Source organism: Macaca nemestrina, chromosome 19 (assembly GCF_043159975.1).
Source record: "Macaca nemestrina isolate mMacNem1 chromosome 19, mMacNem.hap1, whole genome shotgun sequence".
NCBI classification, from domain to species: Eukaryota; Metazoa; Chordata; class Mammalia; order Primates; family Cercopithecidae; genus Macaca; species Macaca nemestrina.
In genome coordinates this window covers 79,910,300-79,929,047 of record NC_092143.1, presented here as the reverse complement: position 1 = coordinate 79,929,047, position 18,748 = coordinate 79,910,300, and the positions used below count along the sequence as shown (strand labels likewise).

General features: G+C 40.6%; 1 protein-coding gene across 4 annotated transcripts in view; it reads right to left on the bottom strand.

Annotated features, from left to right (window-relative positions):
- LOC105478883 (twisted gastrulation BMP signaling modulator 1) overlaps positions 1-18,748 on the bottom strand; it is a 113,988-nt gene that overhangs the window by 32,835 nt on the left and 62,405 nt on the right. Inside the window, exons 5-6 of one of the 4 annotated variants that reach the window (XM_071085684.1) lie at positions 16,864-16,974; positions 13,915-15,119 (exon numbers count right to left, since the gene is read on the bottom strand). The exons of 1 other annotated variant lie outside the window; for it this stretch is intronic. In XM_071085684.1, coding sequence (XP_070941785.1) covers positions 15,118-15,119; positions 16,864-16,974 — 113 coding nt within the window. In that variant the 3' untranslated portion in view covers positions 13,915-15,117. Of the gene's footprint in view, positions 1-13,914; positions 16,975-18,748 lie in introns of those variants that run through there. 2 more of the 4 variants (XM_071085682.1, XM_071085683.1) reach the window with 2 other exon arrangements.

The window sequence follows — 18,748 nt, the reverse complement described above, 5'->3', positions numbered from 1 at the left end:
AGGTCCCGGAACCACCACGCCCCGCTAATTTTTGTATTTTTAGTAGAAACGGGGTTTTGCCGTGTCGGCCAGGCTGGGCTCGAACTCCTGGCCTCAAGTCATCCATCTGCCTCAGCCTCCCAAAGTGCTGGCATTACAGGTGTGAGCCCCTGTACCTGGCCAAGAAGCCTCTTTCTCTTGGGAGGGCCTCCCCAGCAGCATCAGGGGCCTCTCCTTCCAGCTCCCGCGGAACCCCTATCCTGGCCCTTCACACAGCTGTCCTGGTTTTCAATGCCATTCTCTCCCTTTTCACCTGATTTTTTTTTTAAGAAAAAAGTTTCAAGATAAAAGTGTCTTTTTAGTTTAAACGTTTACTTTTTGAAAGGGTAGTACATTCTCACGGCTCAAAATTCAAAGCTACAGGCCAGATGCAGTGGCTCATGCCTATAATCCCAGCACTTCGGGAGGCCAAGGCGGGCGGATCACTTGAGGTCAGGGGTTTGAGACCAGCCTGGCCAACATGGTGAAATCCTGTCTCTACTAAAAATACAAAAATTATCTGGGCGCAGTGGCATGTGCCTGTAATCCCAGTTACTGGGGAGGATGAGGCAGGAGAATCACTTGAATCCAGGAGGTGGAGGCTGCAGTGAGCCAAGATTGCACCACTGCACGCCAGCTTGGGTGACAAAGCGAGACTCCATCTCAAAAAAAAAAAAAAAAAAAATCAAAGCTACAAAAGGCTGCACAGTGCAAAGTCTCTTCCTACGCCTGTCTCTCAGCCCCCGTTTTCCCTCCCTGGAGGCAGCCAGTGTTTTTATTTTCTTGTGAATTCTTCCAGGTATCTTACTTGCATACAAGCAAATATGCACACATTTTTTTCTCTTTTTCTTGTTTTAAACAAATGCCAGACTATATGTGTACATACTTCTGAAGCTTATATTTTTCTGTTAACAGTACTTCTTAGAGACAATTTCTATCAGTCCATCATATTCCATTATAAGAATGTATCTAATTTTATTAGCTACCATGGTTGGACATTAGGTCCAAAATTTTGCCGTGGCCGGGAGTGGTGTCTCATGCCTGTAACCTTAGTACTTTGGGAGGCCGACATGGGTGGATTACCTAAGGTCAGGCATTTGAGACCAGTCTGGCCAACGTGGTGAAACCCCGTCTCTACTAAAAATACAAAAAAATTTTAGCCAGGTGTGGTGGCGCATGCCTGTAATCCCAGGAGGCTGAGGCACGAGAATCGCTTGAACCCGGGAGGTGGAGGTTGCAGTGAGCCAAGATCATGCCACCGCACTCCAGCCTGAGTGACAAGAGCGAAACTCCATCTCAGAAAAAAAAAAAAAACAACGAAATTTTGCCATGACGATGCTGCAATGGATCATTTCTCACAGTGTAAGATGAATCTACAGGATCAGCTCCTAGACTTGAAACAGGTCAATGCATAAGTGCCAAGGCACCCCTCTCCCCACAGAGGCTGTGGAAAATTACATTCCCAAGAACGCTGGGACCGATTCCCACAACCTCCCCTAGGTCAGGCGTTATTTGATGATTGCCAATTTGACAGATGAGAAATGTTGATCATTGTCAGTTTGATAGATGAAAAATGGTATCTTCATCTTCTTATTTTGTGTCCCTATTCTAATTTAGAGTTCTCACATTTTGAGAAAAGTGGAGAATCTTCTTATGTGTTTAATGGCCATTGGCGTTTCCTGGTCTGTGACTAGTCTATTTTTATAAATCAGGTTGCTCTTTATTTTACTGACTTATCAAGAATATATTGTACAAGTTCTCATTTGTCATGTGCATTGTTTAGGGTGTGTTTTTCATTCCCAAATTAAAATTTTAGTTTTATAGTCAAATGTATCAATCTTCTCTAAAAGCTAATAAATGGTTTTAGATTTTTTAAAATTGTAATTCGAAAGGCCTTTCCCACATAGAGACTAAAAACATTTTCTCTTTCTTAGGTATTTTGTAGTTTAATTTTTTGCATTTCAATCTTTGATTGATAGGAGATTTATGTTGGTACAAGGTGTGAGGTATGATTCCCGCTTTATTCTCTTCCAGGTGGTTACCCAGTCTTTCCCACATTTATGTAATTACATTTCCCACTTGTGTGCAGGACCACTTTTATCTTATACCTCATGTTTTATGCATTCAGAACTATTTCTAGACTTACCTCTACCATAAATATGGCTGTTCATATGAATTACTATAGCATTTATAACATGTTTTAATATCCCTCTCCTGATTTTAAATGCATTTTGTAAGCGATTTATCATTAGTTGGTGTTCTTTTGGATGCAACAACAGAAATAGATTCTTAAGCAAGAAAACACATTTCATTGGAAGATTGTTGGGGGAAATCTAAGAATCAAATTGGGGAGGACAAACAGCAGCTCAGCTCCAGAGAATCTGTTGGTAGAACACTTCTCCAGAATGGTGTCATTAAGTGACTGGGCTCCTGGGTAACTGTCTTCAAGTTACACATTCTTGAGACAGAGATGAGCTGTTTTGGCTTAGGTCAAGTGAATGTCTTGATCCCAGCTGTGCTGGGATGCAGGGTTGTTACAGCATAGAAGAGGTCACTGAGAGGTCACAGTGAGAAGGAAGTTGCTCCAGCTAATGTCTACTACACACTTGGATTCTTGCCACCCTTCTCTGAATTTCTGACGCTGCTAATATATAATATGTTTATGTTGAAAAGTAAATGTTCAGATGTCCCTAGCATTTCAGCAGGCTAGATTGCTGGGAAAAGTTCCAGATAAAAAATAATAAGAAATGTTGACAAAATATAACCAAATATATATATATATATGCATTTTGTAAAAAAAATATATATATATGCATTTTGTAAATATATATAGATATATAGGGTTTTGCTCTATTGCCCAGGATGCAGTGCAGTGGCATCATCATAGCTCACTGCAGCCTCAAATACCTGGAATCAAGCAGTCTTCCCACCTTAGCCTCCTGAATAGCTAGGACTACAAGGCATGTGCAACCATACCTGGTTAATTTTATTTTTTCTAGAGATGGTGTCTCATTATGTTGTCCAGACTAGTCTTAAACTCATGGACTCAAGTGATCCTCATGTCTCACTCTCCAAAAGTGCTGGGACTATAGGCATGGCATGAGCCATCTCACCCAGCCCCAAACCTTTTTCTTTTTTTTAAAATATGAAGCTGGGCTTATAAATAATTAAGGAAATTCCCCAGATTAAGAAAAGAAAGAAGTCTAATGCCAAAGCTGAAAGTCAGAATGACACTCTTATGAGGCACTGGCCTGTGGAAGATAGAGATTGTTGTTTAGAGGCCTTCTCTCATCTCCCATGGAGCTGAGACTCTTGATAAAAGGGTGGACTGGAAAAAATTCTCTTTCTGACAATAGTAGAACAAATGACAAATAACTGTGTTGGTCTGGCCCTGAATAGGTCTGGCCCTGAATAGGGCAAATGTCTCCCTGAAAGTTCATGATCATGAAAGTTCATGCCGTCATGCTATTCTGGAGTTCAAAAATGTATCCTACCAATTTATACTGACTCCTATAAACTGAGAAATTAACATCAAGGGTTTCTGGGCTAGTAACCCCCTGGAACAGCTGTAGAAGCAAACAAAAATCCTCCTAAAAACTATATATCCACAGCCCAAGTCCCCTAGAAATCACCCAGACAAAGCCCCGCTAAGCACAAGCTTACACTCCAAAAGTATAAAACGTGTGGAAATAGGCCACCATACATGAACTAGAAATTAAAACTTTAGTCACTGGAGTCAAAGACATCAGAATGTCACTCTGCCAAAGTCTTTAGCTACTATAAAATCATCTCTGGGTATCATTACTGCCTTAGTGACTGCCCATTTCATTTGACCACCAACTCATAAACACGCATTTAACATGCTGAGAGAGCCTCAGAATAAAACTGTCCCACTGATAAAACATTTAGAAATGCCCACAGTTTCCTGTCAGTAATTGTCTGTACCCCACAACCAGTCTAGGCACAGTCTTCCAATATATGCTTTACTCCTCAAACACCAATAGGCACAGATTTTAAAAGTTTAATTACCAACACCCTAATTGATTCTCTCAAAAACAACAACAATGACAATAACAACAACAACAACAACAACAAAAACCCAAACCGGAAGAAGAATCTAGTAGCAGTATCCAGAAGAAAATCTCTGCAAAAATCCAGTAGAAAAATCCACTTAAATAAGGGACAAATTCAAATAGTTAAAAAAACACAGAACATAATCTTGGACTTGATCCAAAGGCAGTGAATACATGATTAGACTCACATCAAATAGAAGAAACATTAAACACAGCTTCTTGTATTCTATACTGAGAAATTAAAAATCAGTAATCCTTTTTCATAGGTTCCCTGAATCTCAAGTATTGGATCTGATAGAGTTCTTACATTTTTTGGTTGTCCATTTTTAGTACCTAGTACGTATCTGGATAAAGGACATAAAAAACTGGCTGGGTGTGGTGGCTCACGCCTGTAATCCCAACACTTTGGGAGACTGAGGCGGGTGGATCACCTGAGGTCAGGAGTTTGAGACTAGCCTGGCCAACATGGCAAAACCCCATCTCTACTAAAAATACAAAATTAACTGGGCGTGGTGGCGCATGCCTGTAATCCCAGCTACTCAGGAGGCTGAGGCTCGAGAATCACTTGAACCTGGGAGTTGGAGGTCGTGGTGAACCAAGATCGCGCCATTGCACTCCAGCCTAGGCAACAAGAGTGAAACTCCGTCTCAAACAAACAAACTAACAAAGCTATAGCAAATTATTATTGCATTACTCATTTATGAATTATGAATAGTTTGGAATAATAGTACAACATAGCAATCGAGGAATAAATCATTGTTTATGGATATTTATCATGCCCTTTATTAAAACTCAAAATACATTTTTTATCCTAAGAAAATATGTTACAGACTTGAGATTCAAACTGGCCTTCATAGACGTTCTTTTCATATTTTAGCTAAAAGAATACTTGTTCTTTTTTTGTCTTTTTTTTTTTTCTGAGACATGGTCTAACTCTGTCGCCCAGGCTGGTGTGCAGTGACATGATCACTGCTCACTGCAGCCTCAACCTTCCATGCTCAAGTGATCCTCCTGCCTCAGCCTCCTAAGTAACTGGGACTACAGATGTGCACCACCACATCCAGTTAATCTTTTATTTTTTGTAGAGACATAGTCCCACTATGTTGCCCAGGCTGGTCATAAACTCCTGGGCTCAAGTGATCCTCCTGCCTCGACCTCCCAAAGTGCTGGGAGTACAAGCATGAGCCACTGAACCTGGCCAGGACTACATCTTGACTGATTTACTAGATTACATTAGTAAGAATTTTTAACATGTCAGACCAGAAAAAAATTGTGGGGCCTCAGATGAAGAATATTTAAATATTTTTAGCATGTGGATTTCCAGTTGTTCTAGTTTGTGTAGAAGTGGGTTTCTAAAGAGAACATTTAATAAAGCTGAAACTTTTTCGGAAGCATACCTAGTGAAGACCTTTAGCTTTTACCTGTGCTTTATCCTAAGCCCTTTTTCTGCTAATGTCTGTATTTCTTTTGGGGATCTACTACTCCCCAACGGTGTCCACATGACTTGGGAGGATTGACTTCCAGTCTGGGCCAGTGAGAGTCTTATCTGGGACTTCTGGCTATCTGAATAGTGATGATCTATTCCTGCTGAGATTGACATGTGAGCCTGGTGTAGTGGAGGGCTCTCTGAGAATGTGCAGTGCAGAGTACCAAAGAGCTACAAGCAAGAGGCCATTTCTTGCACTTGGACTTGCCTAAAGCCATGGTATCCCAAGGCTTTTCAGATATCTGAGACTTCTCCCTGGTATTTTCTATTGTTTTTTCACTTGAGCTACTTTAAATTTGATTTCTGTCATTTGTAACCAAACCTCCTCTATAAGAATACTAAAGGGAGTTCTTCAGGCTGAAATAAAAGGACACTAGACAGTAACCCAAATCCACATGAACAAGTAAAGAGCACTCATAAAGGTAGCTAACGAGATAAATATAAAAGACAATATCAATATATTTTTTGTTTGTAACTTTTTTCCCCACCTATCTGATTTAAAAGACAACTGCATAAAGCAGTAATTGTAAGTTTATGTGATGGGCACACAAAGCATAAAGATGTAACTTGTAAGACAATAACATCACAAAGGAGGAGAGAGGAAATAGAGAGACATAGAAACAAAGTTCCTGCATACAACTGAAATTAAATGGCATTAATCAAAACTAGATTGTTAAGATGTTAATCATAATCCTCAGGGCAACTGCTCAGAAAATAACTTATAAGAATATATAGTAAAAGAAATGACAAGAGAAAAAGGTACATGACAAAATAGGTCTTTAATGTAAAAAAGAAAGGGTCAGTAAAGGAGAAATAGAAAAAAGACAAATGACAAATAGCAAACACAAAGCAAAATAGCAGATATAAATCCTTCCTTATCAATAATTACATTAAAAGTAAATGGATTAAAATTTCTGTAATTAAAAGGCAGAGATTTGTAGCATGGATTAAAAAATATGATACAACCATATGGTGCCCACAAGAGACACACTTTAGAGTCAAAGCTATAAATAGGTTAAAAGTAAGAAGATATAAAAAGACATACCATGCAAAGAGTAAACAAAAGACAGCTGGAGTGGCTATACTAATATCAAACAAAATAGTTTTTAAGGTACTAATTGCTACTAGAGACAAAGATATTTTATAATTATAAAAGGGTCATTCATCAAGAAGATTTTATATGCACCTAACAAGAGCTCCAGAATATATTAAGCAAAAACTGACATAATTGAAGGGAGAAATAGACAATACAACAATAATAGTTGGAAACTGCAATACCCAATTGTCAATAATGTATAGAACAACTAGACAGGAGATCAATAAGATAAGTGATGAAATGTGTTAACATGGTATAAGTCCTCTAGATCTGTGCTGTCTACTAGCCACACGTGGCTACTGAGCACTTGAAATGTAGCTAGTCCAAATTTGGATGTGCTGTTCAACATACACCAATTTCAAATACTTAATGCCAAAACAAAAGAATGTAAAATGTACCATTGGTAATTTTTATATAAGTTATATGCTAAATTGCTGATTTGGATATATTGGGTTAAAGAAAATATATCATTCAAATTAATTCTACATGTTTCTTTTTACTTTTTTAATGTGGCTACTAGAAAATTTTAAATTACATATATGATTCACAAGTCTTGCTGTCCTGCAAGACTACTTCAGAAACCAGAGAGAAGAGTCTGTGGTCTATGATTTTAATATGGAAAAATCTCAAGGCTGAGCGCTCTTGTTCAGGGACGAGAGTCACTGCAGACTAATCAACGAAGTTTCAACAAACTGGTCCAGTCATGGATTGTATATGGTTTTCGGCTGAAAAGAAATAATTTATTTCACCTTCAAATAGCACAGAGAAACTAGAGAATATTGATCTTCTCTAGAGAAATTCAGCCAAAGAGAAAAATGTAACTGCATTAAATGAGAAACTCTATTACACAGATAAAAAGACCACTATTAACATGTGAAGTTATCCAGCTCCTATATACATCTTCAAAACCAAGAACCTCAGAAATTGCTATTAGCTAACTTCATCTAGATTTTAAGTCATGCCCCTTTTGATAATCACAAAACCTCATCCTTCTTTACTTGCCACTCTGTCTAGAATCAGTGCTTTTCTAGCTGTGCCAGGGGCTGCCTCTGCACTTTCAAGCTGGACATACAACGTCATTCTGGTGTGGGTATATACAGCCAAGTAAACAGGCAATTACAACATGGAGTGATAAACACTATGAATGGGAAGTGTTTAGGATGCTATAGGCACCCATGCATAGTGGAGATGGCTTGGGCCAATCATTCTCTCCTTCTTCATTCTCTCCTTACTAACAATCCTGAATTTTATTCAGGTGCTAATTCCTTGTCACTCCTGCAAATAGTGGTGGCGAGACACAGGCAATTGTTGTTGGATGGGCTTCCTGAAGGCTGACTTGGCTTGGAGGTATATAATTTTTACACTAATCTCCTTCTTCTTCTTGGAAAACAAATATGATGGTTGGGGCTCCAGAAGGCATCTTGAGACCATGAGACAAATATTAGGACAGCAGAGCAAAAGGAAAGCCTATTTCCTGGTGACAACGTAGAGCCCCCATTCCAGATCTGGTCTATGTATTTTCAGACTTCAAGTTATGTGAGAACAAACAGTCTCTAGTTGTTCAAGCTACAATTACTTCAGGTCTCTAATATTAGCCATTAAAAAATGAAGGGACCAAATAAGGGTGGAAGGGGAGACTAGGAAAGCTAGGCCTGTGGTCTGCCATGACAAACTCCTGAGAATAAAGGCCTCTGGAAATCCTCAATGGAAACAGGCTTCCATAGAAAGACCTAAACGTTGTGGCCACTAGTTAGGCAAAGCCATCTGAGATAACTCAAATTCTGTATGGTATTATTGTAGAACAGTTGTATGATCCTTAGAACAGGAAAAAAAATGCAAGAGTCCATTAGATTCAAAGTTCTTGAACCTGATATTCAAAAGAGACTTATTTCCATATTGAGAATTTCACCAAAGGGTACTTAAGAGAAAAAGACAAAAGTGTATCTTTTACTTTTTAGATGGAGTCTCACTCTGTTGCCCAGGCTGGAGGGCAATGGCGTGTCTCAGCTCACTGCACTCTGCCTTCCAGGTTCAAGTGATTCTCTCACCTCAGCCTCCTGAGTAGCTGGGATTACAGGCACCTGCCATCGTGTCTGGCAAATTTTTGTATTTTTGTAGAGATGGTTTCACCATGTTGGCCACGCTGGTCCTGAACTCCTGACCTCAAGTGATCCGCCCACCTCAGCCTCCCAAAGTGCTGGGATTACAGGCGTGAGCCACCGCGCCCAGCTGAAAAAGACAAAAATGTAATCTTAAGAACCAAAGACGTGCAAAATCCAATCCACTCACTGACCTGGGTGGAAAGGGCAGACTTCTCTGAAAAGTTGGGAAGACGTAGGTAATGTGTATCACTTGGAACTGAGAACAACTTCTCCCTAATCCTGATGCTTCCTTCCTGGGTAGGAAATCACTTAGTGCACCACGGGCCTTTCTCTGCCTTTCTACTCATTCTGCCTCTGAGCAGAGAAACAACGTGACCGGCAAATTTGGGAAGAAAACTGGGCATACTCTTCATCTTGGTAGTAAACTATTGGTAAAGAACATGAATTTTGCGCTGCTTGTCCAGGGGCAGGCCCTTCTTGACTTATGTTTTGGGGCGTGTCTGGCTAAATGTTGGCTAAGTCTTGTCCTCTAATCTGGCCTCCCTCTGTTTCCAAGTTCTCTGGCACCTATTTTACTGAGGCCATAGAAACTTCTGTGACCTGTTTTGCTTAACCAGAACCTGTTTTTCAATCATGGAATGATTTGGAGGATCTGGGATAAAAGAGACTCAAAACTACATCATTAGTACTATTGTGTTAAGAATGGGCTTATTTGAATATTTTAGAGGATTTGGCTTATTAGAACACAACCTCACAACTCCAATTTAAAATTGGTAAGTGTGAAATTGAATGAGAGTTGATTCTAAGTTGAAATCTTCTTGTGTATGTACAGTATTGGAAATTTCATCAGGTTCACCTTAATAGTGAGTATATTAGCTGTTGAAGTACTCAGCAAATACTGAACGAGGGCCCTGTAAAAATGATTATTAGATATATAGTTAGGCTGCTAGAAGAAATATTTGTAAGCTGTTTTTAAAAATTTATGGAAGATCTAAGTTTGATTTTACAAATTAAATACATTAAAAATTAATTTTAAAAATGAACATTAGTTTCTGTGTAGTGTCTTCTGCGAATAAAATTTGCCCTCAAGGACACCAAAAAAATTCACATCATCATGCACGGTCTTCTTGCTAGGTTGCTAAAGAAGTCCCTTAAGTCTCCCACAAAGCCTGCATGGGTCAGCAGTCTAAAAACAGCCTCAGCCACATGGCTAAAGGTGTATTTGCAATACTACGAATGGCCCAGTGGAAACCTGGACACCAGGTTGAAGTGTAGGAAGCAGAAGTGTAAGGTAATGATGAAGTTAGGATGCTGCTGAGGAATGCCCTGGGGTCAAAGGCTACGCCATTGTGAGCCACTCAGTGAAAGGTGTGAGCAATGGGCACAGAGGGACAAGTGTCTCAGATTGATAAAACCATACTTAGAGGGGGACAAACGGTGGCTCCAGGGGATGGCCACCGGGACTGCTGAGATGGGCCTGGTGGTGAGCAGGGGCATGCTGCCTGGCCCTGAGAGGTCTGCTGCACAGTTGGCACTTACTTGTCTGAGGGCACTGAGGAGCCACTGTTGAAAGCAGATATAGGCTAAGACTTGCCATCACTCATCCACAGACGAGCTGGTGCCCTTGAGTGTGAGACATTAGGTGCTGGAGAGCTGTGTTTAGGGCAGTGACAAACCAAAGAAACAAGGTCCCTGCCCTCAAGGGTCCCACAGTCTGAGAGGAGAATGCATGATAAACAAGTAACCGATGAATACTTTTGGAGAGGTGTCTGCCATTAAAGAAAGCGGACGAATGGGATGGCGGAGTGGGGAGGGGCTGCTCCTTTAGAAGGGGTCAGAGGGCCAGGCACAGTGGCTCATGCCTGTAATCCCAGCATTTTGGGAGGTTGAGGCGGGTGGATCACCTGAACTCAGGAGTTTGAGACCAGCCTGGCCAACGTGGCAAAACCCCGTCTCTGCCAAAAATACAAAAAATTCACCAGGCATTGTGGTGTGCACCTGTGATCCCAGCTACTTGTGAGGCTGAGGTGAGGAGGATCGCTTGAGCCAGGGGGGCGAAGACTGCAGTGAGCCAAAATGGTACCACTGCACTCCAGCCTGGGTGACAGAGGGAGACCCCACCTCAAAAAACAACAACAACAAAAAAAGGGAGGTCAGAGCAAGGAGCCACAATCTGCACAAAAAGCAGGTCTAGCAGGGGACACTTCTCCTGCGACAGCCTGAGGGTGGAGAGAGAGGGTGGCACGAGCTTGGCCTGCTGAGGGGGAAGTCAGCACTGACGGGAGTGGGTATAAGACATGAGACAGGAAGGGGAGATGCCAGCCGAGGCTGTGAGTCAAGGAGTCTTGGGACACAAATGCAGTCCACAAACCCAGTACTGCAACGCATCCTGTCTCGTGGTTTTCTTGGAATCAAGTAAAATCTGACTCTGAGCCTCATCCCATCCAACACTGGCCAGGAGAGAGGCTCTGTCATCCATCTCGGGACTCACAGAACCCTGGCGGCAGGTCTGGGGGGCTTTGGACAATGAGGGCTGGGCTGCTAATATTTCTAAGTAGAAACCCCTGGAAAGAGGCAACAGCAGGCTCGGGTTCCCCGTGAGCCACGGGCCGAGAGCGCTGGTCTCCACAATCAGGTGACCTGGGCCTCTGCAAACTCTTCTGGCCCCTCTCTCAGGCCCTCAAAGTCCTCGTTCTCTCCACTCCCCTAGCAGGACACCCCGGAAGCAGGGAGGCTACAGGTAAACAAAAGACAGGTTCTCTGACCTTGCTCGACATCCTAGTGGGTAACTCACACCCTTCCGAGGCAGAGAAGCGCAACGGTCTTGCTATTTGCCTAGAACTGGGGGATGGAAGCAGTAATTACTAACACACATATTCTAGAAAGATTGCGCTAGCTGCAGAGGGAAGTACATAAGTTAGACGGGCAGGAAACACATTTCTGCCATAAAGATATTTAGCCGGTGACTGTGCCTAACTTCAGGGGCCACCTTCAGCCCAGTGAGGGAAGTCCTGTCTCCTTCACTGGCGGGGCACCTGCACTCTCCAGGCGTCATTCAGTGAGTGACAGCGCGGACTCTAGGCTTCCCAGCACTACTGAGCGGGGGCAGAATTCTTTTCCTCTTTGCATCTGCACGGAGAATTCTCATCTCAAAAGCCAAACCTTGGAGTTGTTGCTGACCCCACACTTCAAGCAGACTTTAAAATAAAAAGAGGTAGAACACATTTACTTTTTTTTTAATTGAGACGGAGTTTCACTCTTGTCGCCTAGGCTGGAGTGCAGGGGCGCAATCTCAACTCACTGCAACTTTCTCTTCCCAGCTTCAAGCGATTCTCCTGCCTCAGCCTGCCAAATAGCTGGGATTACAGGCACGCGAAACCACACCCGGCTAATTTTTTGTATTTTTTAGTAGAGACGGGGTTTCACCACGTTGGCCAGGCTGGTCTCGAACTCCTAACCTCAGGTGATCTGCCCGCCTTCGCCTCCCAAAGTGCTGGGATTACAAGCATGAGCCACTGCGACCGGTCCACATTTACTTTTTACTGGTTAAAGCTCAAAGGTTGAAGAGCTGTAATGGCTAACACCCACTCACCAATGGCGTGTCTGCCTGGCTTACTGAGCTCAGTGCCCGCCAGGTCTGGAGCAGCCCTATGGGGCCGGATGCACCATGTTGTCTGCAATGTCTCCTGGAGCCTCGGGCTTGGATGCCTCCCCTCCCAGCTCAGCTTCTCTCTCTCTGACTGTCCACAGGACTAGCTGCCGTGTGGACACCTTCAGCAGAAGTACATCTTTCCTGGTCAAACGTTCTCTCTGTCCTTGACATTCATTCTACCTTCCAAATGCCGCAGCTCCTTTCTTAAGTCACTCAGGCTGTCCTCTTGAGTTCTTCCCCTCTCTAGATCCTCCAGGCACCAGGCTGCCAAAACACGGACTCTGAAATGAGGTGGATTTGGCCATGGCAGCACAGCTCACGGTTCCCAATTCTAACAGTATCCTGTGGGAGAGCTGAGGTTTTTCTCTACCTTGACCCTTCTGCAACTCCTTGCAACCTTTAGATCATTCTTGTAAAGCTGGTTGGCATCCGAAGGCCCACAGAGCAAGCAGAATAGTAAAGTATTCATTTAAAAGGTTCCCCCATATTGGAATAAAGCATATGAAAAAGTAGACAGCAAAATGTTCAAAAATCTGTTCTGAGAGAATTTGTAGAGACATCCTGAGAGAAAGAACATTGTTTGTTGATTTCTTTTTCTTTTTTTTTTTTTAAGACAGGGTCTTGCTCTGTCACCCAGGCGTAAGTGCAGTGGCACAATCACGGCTCACTGCAGCTTCCACCTCCCTGGGCTGAAGTGATCCTCCCACCTCAGCCTCTAGAGTAGGTGGGACTACACATCACTGTGTCTGGAGTTGGCTCCTGCTGTGGGTTCTTAATCTTGCTGACTTCAATAATGGAGCCACAGACCTTCGTGGTGAGCATTACAGCTCTTAAAGATGGCAGAGACCCAAAGAGTGAGTGGTAGCAGGGTTTACTGTGAAGAGCAAAGGACAGAACTTTCACAGCATGGAAGGGGACCCAAGCTGGCTGCTGCTGTGGGCTGGGGTGGCCAGCTTTTATTCCCTTATTGGCCCCTCCCATGTTCAGGTTTCTGTCCTATGAGCGCCCTTTTTTCAATCCTCCCTGCGACTGGCTACTTTTAGTATCCTGCTGATTGGTGCATTTTACAGAGCACTGATTAGTGCATTTTACAACCCTCTTGCTAGCTACAGAGCACTGATTGGTGCATTTCACAGAGCACTGATTGGTGCATTTTACAATCCTCTTGCTAGCTACAGAGCACTGATTGGTGCATTTTACAATCCTCTTGTAAGACAGAAAAGTTATCCAAGTCCCCACTTGACCCAGGAAGTGCAGGTGGCTTCACCTTTCATCACAACACCCGGATAATTTTTTAATTTTTTAGAGACAAGGTTTCACCATGTTGTCCAGGCTGGTCTTGAACTCCTGAGCTCAAGCGATTTACCCACCTCAGCCTCCCAAAGTGCCACTGCACCCTGTCCGCTGATCCCTTAAACACTATCTTCTTTAGACAGAAATGTCAAATTTATGTCTATGCTGAAGTTAACAAAAAATATGACTCACACTCATTTCGATTTTTTATTAAAATACTTTTTTGTTTATAGGGACAACCAAAGAAAAATACACAATTTTATATGTTGTAGATCATATAAAATACAATAAACATAAACTCTTGGGAATGCAGAATAGATTTCAAAAATCTTAAAAGAAGCTTTCATAAAAATAAACTTTAGAAATGTGGCTTAGATTTACTGCATTTTTTCAGAAAACTTTCTTTTCTCCGTTTGAATGCTACCCTGATTATAAATAATTGTTCAAATATTGTAACGTCTTATCAATTTTGCTTTCTGGAATTTTAGAAATCACATGTCTAAATGAAGACCTCTTTTTATACCACCCTACATAAACACAGAATAGATTTTATTTAAATTATCATTTGATTTGGCACTATTGTAAATACAGTTTTAGTAATAATTAAATGTTATGGGGGAAAAACTAACAGAAAAACCTGTTAACAAGCACAAGTCTTACTATAAGAAAGGATCTTTTATATATGGCTTTTATGATACCCACTGATTTAAAATCTAGTGCTTTTAAAATCTGGTTACAAGAAAAGCAATAATCTAATTTTTTATTAAAAAAGAAAAAAGAATTTTTACCAAAACTTCAGTATAGAAGTTAATGTGCTTAGCATGGTAATAGAGGATCTAACTTTTAACCAGGCTATCAACTTCTTGAATATTTACTTTCAATTTGGAAAAAATATTGTTATTCAGAACCTGAAATACATTATAAAACTGGAAATGGAATCTTGTAGGTGAATTCTTTCTTTCAACCCCTCATAAATCTGAAAAAATAAGCCAAATTTGAAGGCAAAAGATCATTACATTTAGGGATCATTTCTAATGAGAGAAATCAAGGTAAGAAAAATCAATGAAAACAATGTGGTTTAAGAAAGCATCCTCCTAATGTAGGGGGTGGGAAACAGATATTACATTTTAAAATTTAATAATAAAGACCTAAAAAATGATAAACGCAGTTTTAAAATATTTGTTGTCATCATTAAGAAAACATTAGGCATGTTGCCAACACACACACAAACATCACTCCACTCACAGTAGGAAATGACTGAAAAACAGCAGAGTTGAACTGCAGCAGGAGGCTGCAGATTCCTTTCAGCTTTCTGTGTAAAGTTCAAGGATACTTTCAGCTCTACAGGTGCTCATGAAGGGGAGCTAAGTATTTTCAAGGCACTTTTAAACGAGGCATTCTAGGTAAAAGGAAGAAAAGGAGATCCTCATGTTTTCCTACCAAAAAATATATCCATGAGCTAAATCTCAACTTTTCAAAAGGCTAAAATATCTTGAATATTAATTAGAGTTATTTGAAAGAGGAGAAAAGGTATTAAGACTTTAATTTATAATAGTTGATCATAATATTACAAATGATCTTTTAACTAACTGCTATTCAGATCATGAATAACACAAAATGTATCCAAGAGCATTACCTATTTTTATATACTAAAATATATAGATGTACAAAGAGGTATTCCTAAAAAGTTGCTTATAGTTCAGATATACACTAGAGCAATTAGTAATTTGGTAAAATTAAGAGTCTGTAATATAAACATTTGTGTTTTAGATTCATGCTTAAAGATTGAGATTTTATTACTATGAAGGGCACATAGTATCTTTATTGAAACATTTCTTGAAACATTATACAAAATGTTGGCTAAATTCTGTAGCCTATCTGGAGTGAACATCATCTTGAATAGAGATTTTAAAATTTCATAATCTTAACCTCCCATGATATGATTATACTTGTTTAAAGAGACCATTATATCCAGATATAAACTTAACAAATGAAATATTACAAAATATGAACGTAGATGGTTTTAAGTTTATTTCCCTTTATAATTCCCAGCATTTTCACCCTGCCCTGTTCATACGAGTAAATTCTCTTCAATTCCTGTCCCATCACCTGTCTGCTGGAAAACACTGCTTTGTCTTGGCTAAGGCTGCAGGAGTTCAGTCTCGCACCGGCTCAGCCTTCCCTTTCAGCGACACCATTTCCCTACCAGGGCACAAGCTGTTTCCTGGTGCTCTAGGTGGAGTCTGATTTGGCATTCGTTCCCCATCCCTAGTGCTCTTTAAGCTGGTACCTTAAGTCACAGAAATGCTTTTGCTTGCTCATTATTTACCCTAGCAGTGCATTTAATGCAATTTCATAGGTACACCCTGACAATCTTGGTAAAGATTCTTCATCACTGCCTATGTCAGCACTTTGGGCAGGCGAAATAGAAGAGAATAGGAAACTTTCTCTAAAGTTTTGTCAACACATGTATTATAGAATGGATTCTACTATATAAGAGTTCTCAGTTATAAAATATGGTAAGCATTTACCTTTTAAAACCAACATAAAAGGGAAGAAATTAAGCTTTTTATGATGATATTTTTATATGAGTTATCAGAGTGGTATATCAAATATCTACTCTATTTATAAAATGGATAAAACAAGGCACAAAGAGGAATGATGTGCAACTATAAAAACTCTGTGCTAAGAGTTGCACATGAAGAAATCATAACTCACATCAACAGCTTCTGCTAACACTGCAAAAACCTTTTGGAATGCTAAAGGAAAACCACATCAGGCTTCATGTTAAAAACCTCAGATCTTTCAAGAAATTCTCTGTACACCTGCTTCTCATATGACCAAAGTTGTATATGTATTCAAAGGAAAGGGCTTATTGCTAGGGGCAATACAATCAGTAAGAACAGTTATAATTAAACACATCACTGGCTATGTCATATTTTAAAAGAAACTTATTCCAAAGTCTCTACAACTTAACTTACCGGGATTCTGATACAACCAACAGACTTACAGAATAACTTTTTATACCTATTCTTTTACTAAGTTGCTTTGGTTTGCATTTGTCTTCCTTCTTTAAAACATGCAGTTCATACATTTGACAGTTTTACTACCATAGTCAATACATTCTGGACCAATGCACTCACAGCAGGCATTATGAAACCAGCGATATTTGGATGCTCCCATGGACTCACAGGATATTTTACACTGATGTATGGACATGCAGTCATCAAAATAAACCACAGTACACATGTGTTCTGAAAAACAAAAATTTAAGATTTCAGGGCAAGAAAAAAGGAAAACAAAAAAAAAAGCTTTATTACCTAGTTGAATATTAATAGTTATTTATCTTAGTTCTCTTACTGCTGGTCTGTACATGACAAAGATGAGGTACAGGAAAAAAGATCTTCATTAATTAATTATGTTGAGAAGGAAGTCAGATTCTCTCACTCTAACTGAAGAAGGCAAAGGGCTTCCTTAGCTCCTTTTATTAAATTTCAGGCTTTGTTCTAAAGGTTGGTTTATTGGGCTTAAAAACATTTGCTATATTATACAGCTGTACTTTTAAACTGGGCATTTCTTTTTTTTTTTTTTTTTGAGATGGAGTCTCACTCTGTCGCCCAGGCTGGAGTGCAGTGGTGCGATCTTGGCTCACTGTAGCCTCCACCTCCCAGGTTCAAGTGATTCTCTGCCTCAGCCTCCTGAGTAGCTGGGATTTACAGGCATACACCGCCACACCCGGCTAATTTTTATATTTTCAGTAGAGGAATCAGAGAATCCACAGAACTAAGTAGAAAATGATAGATACATAAGCTAAAAACAGACAACAAATAGAACTGCAAATGCAGGCCAGGCATGGTAGCTCAAGTCTGTAATCCCAACACTTTGGGAGGCCGAGGCAGGTGGATCACCTGAGGCCAGGAGTTTGCAACCAGCCTGGCCAACATGGTGAAACCCTGTCTCTACTAAAAATACAAAAAATTAACCGGGCATGATGGCAGGTGCCTGTAACCCCAGCTACTCGGGAGGCTAAGGCAGGAGAATCACTGGAACCTGGGAGTTGGAGGTTGTAGTGAGCCGAGATTGCGCCATTGCACTCCAGCCTGGGCAACAAGAGTGAAACTCTGTCTCAAAAAACAAACAAACAAACTGCAAATGCAGGAGGAGCAGCAGGAAGAGGCTAACTCTATCTGGGGGAAGAGGTGCCCAGGAAAGATGTCACAGAGAAAAAACTTTAGCTGTGTCTTGAAGATAGCTGGAGTTTCCAGGAATTAGCTTCTTGCTAATTGCTTCATAAATGTATATAATCTTTGAACAAAACTTATGAATTATTATTTAATATCTATTATGTTGATTATTTACATTTTAATAACGGAGAAAATGATTAAAAAAATTATTGCATTCCATACGTTTCTAATGTTTTCCAAAATCTAGCATTTGTTTTACAAAGTACTTTAACCTAAAAGGCAGTAAGAATTCTTACACTGTCATTTAACAGAATCTGTTTTGCTTTTACTATTAATGTCCAAACCTCACATGGTTTTTTGTTGTTTTTTTTTTTTGAGATGGAGTTTTGCTCTAGTTGCCCAGGCTGGAGTGCAATGGTACGATCTCAGCTCGCCGCAACCTCCACCTCCCGGGCTCAAGCGATTCTCCTGCCTCGGCCTCCCAAGTAGCTGGGATTACAGGCATACGCTACCACGCCCAGCTAATTTTGTATTTCTAGTAGAGACGAGGTTTCTCCATGTTGGTCAGGCTGGTCTTGAACTCCCAACCTCAGGTTATCCGCCCGCCTCGGCCTCCCAAAGTGCTGGGATTACAGGCGTGAGCCACTGCACCCGGCCCACACTGTTTTATATAGGTAGGAATGTAATGGAGGGCACAAGTAATAGTCAAGTAAGAGTACAAATTATACTATTTATACATAATTCACCTCACAGTTTAAGAAATAATTCCAATTTTTCATAAGTGCTTTATGCTTCCACAGTAAAATATGGTGACTTTTATCAAAAATATCAAAGATTTTATAAA